This window comes from Globicephala melas, chromosome 11 (assembly GCF_963455315.2).
Source record: "Globicephala melas chromosome 11, mGloMel1.2, whole genome shotgun sequence".
Classification (NCBI taxonomy): domain Eukaryota; kingdom Metazoa; phylum Chordata; class Mammalia; order Artiodactyla; family Delphinidae; genus Globicephala; species Globicephala melas.
In genome coordinates this window covers 100,633,659-100,638,622 of record NC_083324.2, presented here as the reverse complement: position 1 = coordinate 100,638,622, position 4,964 = coordinate 100,633,659, and the positions used below count along the sequence as shown (strand labels likewise).

At 59.9% G+C, this 4,964-nt stretch overlaps 1 protein-coding gene across 1 annotated transcript; it reads right to left on the bottom strand.

Annotated features, from left to right (window-relative positions):
- Positions 1-473: 473 nt before the first annotated feature.
- Positions 474-4,963, bottom strand: TUBB2A (tubulin beta 2A class IIa). Its single transcript, XM_060307442.1, has 4 exons — positions 4,811-4,963; positions 2,949-3,057; positions 2,503-2,613; positions 474-1,789 (listed from the first exon to the last, which is right to left on the bottom strand). Exons 1-4 carry the CDS (start codon positions 4,865-4,867, stop codon positions 729-731), a joined length of 1,338 nt encoding a protein of 445 aa, XP_060163425.1. The 5' UTR covers positions 4,868-4,963; the 3' UTR covers positions 474-728.
- Position 4,964: the final 1 nt, after the last annotated feature.

Sequence of the window (4,964 nt, the reverse complement as noted above, 5' to 3'; positions counted from 1 at the left end):
CTTTCAGGTTAACGTTCAGTGAAGCATTTGTAGTGTTCACGACCGCTCCTCTAAGATGAGTTGAATTTACGCGGTGCCTTTTATCTGAGAGGTGCAAGCGTGCACTGGTCTTTGTATTCATCACATTGTTCACAGAGAAGTGGCTAAGCTGAAGACAGCCCTCGCCCGGGGCCCTGGATTCCACATGTTCTCGGGGTTGCTGCAACCACAGCAAGCCGAGGAGGAAGGTCGGCTTTGTCCCCAGATCTCTATCCACCTCCACACACCTGGGCTCCTTTCCTTGAATACTTTGGGTCAGTGAAGCTAAAAATATGCCTTCTGGTCTCTCTTTATTAAAAGAGAGGAAAGGCTATTAATTAAAAACATGAAAGTAGAAATCCTGTTTTCTTAAAATTACTAAACCTGGAAACACTTAGGAAACATTTAGTGAAAGAATAAAAATTGTTTGCAATAAAAATTAAGAGACCACGGGATTTGGACACATGCTTTTTTATTAGTATAGATATCTTAGACAACACTGCAGTTTCCAGAGGAGTCCCACGTTATTACACCAACAGTGTGAATTTCTGACAGAGGCAAGACTGAGCACCATAGTATACAAATAGAAGGACCATGCTTGATTGAGGACAACAGAAGTTCACTAAGGATGCACGACCTATTTCAGAAGTTCTCAGGCCTCCCCCTCGCTCTCCTCCTGGCCTCCGGCCACGTCCAGCCGCACGCGGGGCTCAGGCCTCGTCCTCGCCCTCCTCCTCCTCAAACTCCCCCTGCTCGTCGGCCGTGGCGTCCTGGTACTGCTGGTACTCGGACACCAGGTCGTTCATGTTGCTCTCGGCCTCGGTGAACTCCATCTCGTCCATGCCCTCGCCCGTGTACCAGTGCAAGAAGGCCTTGCGGCGGAACATGGCCGTGAACTGCTCCGAGATGCGCTTGAACAGCTCCTGGATGGCCGTGCTGTTGCCGATGAAGGTGGCCGACATCTTGAGCCCGCGGGGCGGGATGTCGCACACGGCCGTCTTCACGTTGTTGGGGATCCACTCGACGAAGTAGCTGCTGTTCTTGTTCTGCACGTTGAGCATCTGCTCGTCCACCTCCTTCATGGACATGCGGCCCCGGAAGATGGCGGCCACGGTCAGGTAGCGGCCGTGGCGCGGGTCGCAGGCGGCCATCATGTTCTTGGAGTCGAACATCTGCTGCGTGAGCTCGGGCACCGTCAGCGCGCGGTACTGCTGGCTGCCCCGGCTGGTCAGCGGCGCGAAGCCGGGCATGAAGAAGTGCAGGCGCGGGAAGGGCACCATGTTCACGGCCAGCTTGCGCAGGTCGGCGTTGAGCTGGCCCGGGAAGCGCAGGCACGTGGTGACCCCGCTCATGGTGGCCGACACCAGGTGGTTGAGGTCCCCGTAGGTGGGCGTGGTCAGCTTCAGGGTGCGGAAGCAGATGTCGTACAGCGCCTCGTTGTCAATGGAGTAGGTCTCGTCCGTGTTCTCCACCAGCTGGTGCACGGACAGCGTGGCGTTGTAGGGCTCCACCACCGTGTCCGACACCTTGGGCGAGGGCATCACGCTGAAGGTGTTCATGATGCGGTCGGGGTACTCCTCGCGGATCTTGCTGATGAGGAGGGTGCCCATCCCGGACCCGGTGCCGCCCCCCAGCGAGTGGGTCAGCTGGAAGCCCTGCAGACAGTCACAGCTTTCTGACTCCTTCCGGACCACGTCCAGGACCGAGTCCACCAGCTCCGCGCCCTCCGTGTAGTGGCCCTTGGCCCAGTTGTTGCCGGCACCGCTCTGGCCTGCCGGAGGGAAAGGAGGATATCAGACACGAAAACTAGCAAAGGAATATTCCAGATTCTGTCATTTTGACTCTGCACTAGATTTAGAGATGACAGATTCTTCTCTTTTAGAAACCCTTCCTACCTACAAACAATTTTTCTATACCAGTGACCCTCAAAAACACTGGAGATCTAATAAAGCAAAAAGGTTAGTTCATATGAGGCAGTTAATTAAGAAGATGGTTTAACAAAACCCAATTGGTTTAAAATTAAGAACAAAGAACCTTATGTAAATACTTAAATCAGCTACAAGGAACAGGCAGGGTGGAGGCACACGTGATCAGAAGAGGCCACTCCAAGCAGCTGTCTCAGCCGCTCCTAACCTGTGCCTTTGGCCTTCGCTCCAGGGAATGCTTGCCTGTTGTCACTGGCCCTCTGAGATGACCAGTCACCTGGGAGCTGCTGTTGGAAGCTTCCCTTCGCTCTTTATTCTCTGCCCTCCCCAGGCTGCTCTGCCGTGGGACGGACCCTCTGCAGGCGGACCCCGTCCTTTGAGCTGTGCGGAGAGGGACCAGAGGAGCGACAGCCCGTGGACCGGGGGCAGTTAGGCCAGGACTCAGGGCCTCTGTGGACACGCAGCCTCCAGCGGGGCACTCAGCAGTGAGCTGTGACCTCCACGGGATTCAGAAGGAAGTGGGCCTCCCGAGCCGGTGCCCGGGGACCACGCTACATACCGAACACGAAGTTGTCGGGCCTGAAGATCTGGCCGAAGGGTCCAGACCTGACGGAGTCCATGGTGCCCGGCTCCAGATCCACCAGGATGGCCCGAGGCACGTATTTGTTACCTGTGGGGACAGAGCAGGACTCAGAGCTGCGGTAGGCAAAGGAATCACAGACAGCGCCCTGCTCTCTGGGCCTCTTATGGCAGAATTCAGCAGGGAAAATTCCAGCATGAGACAAAAGTAGGAGATTAGAGGCGGCTTCTGCTCTACAAAGGGAGATAATGGCCTGCCTCGTCATGACAAACATGCAGGAGACTTCAGGAGCTCTGAAGTGTGTTTTTGAGCAGTTAAAAATGCATGCAGGAAGCCTTTCTTTGTCATTTGCATGTTCCTAATACGTTGCGTCTGCCGCAGAACAGAAAGCAAGGTGAGGGGGCAGGAAAGCTTCCAATAATCACCGGCAGCTTCATTGTAGTACACGTTGATTCTCTCCAGCTGCAGGTCACTGTCTCCATGGTAACTGCCCGTGGGGTCGATCCCATGCTCATCGCTGATGACCTCCCAAAACTGGAAATAAAGAAAACCGCTTGACGGCCTGGCATCCGAAGTATCAGTAAAAATGGCTCCCTTCTCCCTCTCCTGTCCTTGGAACGGCGGCGTTGTGGTCAGACAGTCGAGGAGACCCAGACAGACCAATAGCTGCCTGCCCTGATCCTCCAGCAGCTGCTGCTGAGGGGCTCAGGAATCCGCCGCGCATCAGCCATATGATGGCGACAGGCTGAAAAGCTGGGAGGAGCCCTGAAGGAGGAGAGTGGCCACAGCCGCGGGGGCTGTCACCCCCGGCAGGGCTGAGTGTCAGCACCCCAGCTGATGGACGGGTCCTGGCAGGACCCTCACAGGTGGACTCCGCCCTGCGGCTGCCGGCAGGGATCCGTGTTTCCTGGCACAAACCCGACCCAGCTCTCCAAGCGGCTTAGTGTTAGGCGCTGACATCTTACTGCCCTCCGGCCACTGACTGCAGCAGCGGAATGGTGGGGTAGCGCGGGCAGGAGCCCAGGAGCACGCGGGGGGCAGTGGCTGGAGCTGGCCACGGTGCGGGCGCAGGCTGCAGGCTGCATTGTGAATTTGCAGCAGGAAAGGGGGTGGGGGGGCTGGGGGGCAATATGGCGGTTCTGAAAGAGACCACGTCCTCGTGCAGGCGCCCGCCCACACCCATGCACCATGCCCGTGGCGCCTCGCCCACTGCGGGCGACAGTCACAGCCCTGGACGGCCACCTGCCGCCGCGCAGGCGGGAATCAGACTCCGACGTTATACGTCATTCTGTCTAGCTGGTGCTCGCATTAAGGGATCTAACATCCCTGTCTTTCGGACCCACGAGAAGTCTCCATAACATCTGTCACCCAATGACACTGCATTTTTTCATTCAAACTACAGACAAAATATACAAATTAAATTCCATATGAGGCCACTGGATTATCACGACCAAAGGCCCTATCCAAATCTCAGAGGCTAGTCAACCAGGGAAATACCAACCGCGTCCCTCAGAAGGGCCGGGTCCGAGGAAATTTCAAAGGGGCCTTGATTAATCACACACAGCTGCGTCGCCGCGCGCACCGCGGCAGGTTCTGTGGTTCCTGGGCCCCACCCCGAGCCCGCTCCGAGAACGCGCCACTCGGGGCGGCGGCCCCCTCCCGGGCCCTGGCGCGCACCCTGGGGACCTGCCACCCCCCTCCCGCCCCTCGCGCGCACCCGGGGCCCCGCCACCCTTCCCCGACCCCTCCTCGGTCTTCACCCTGGGGACCCGTCGCCCCCTCCCGGGCCCTGGCGCGCACCCTGCGGATCTGCCGCCCCTTCCCCGGCCCCTCCCGGGCCCTGGCGCACACCCTGGGGACCCGCCACCCCTCCCCGACCCCCTCCTCGGTCTTCACCCTGGGTACCCGCCGCCCCCTCCTGGGCCCCTCCCGGGCCATGGCGCGCACCCTGCGGACCCGCCGCCCCCTCCCCGGCCCTGGAGCGCACCCTGGGGACCCGCCATCCCTCCCTGATCCCTCTTCGGTCTTCACCCTGGGGACCCACCACCCCTCCCCGACCCCTCCTCGGTCTTCACCCTGGGGACCCGCCACCCCTCCCCGGCCCCTCCTCGGTTTTCACCCTGGGGACCCGCCACCCCTTCCCGGCCCCTCACGCGCACCCTGGGGACCCGCCACCCCTTCCCGGCCCCTCACGCGCACCCTGGGGACCCGCCACCCCTTCCCGACCCCTCCTAGGTCTTCACCCTGGGGACCCAACTCCCCCTGCCCGGCCCGCCCCGGCGCGCACCTTGGCGCCGATCTGGTTGCCGCACTGGCCCGCCTGGATGTGCACGATCTCGCGCATGGTGCCGGCTGCGGAGCGGGTGGAGGCGCGGGCCCTAGGCTAGGCTGTGCGCAGCGCAAGGCGGCGGACACGGGCGCAGAAACCTGCCGCCGCCCCT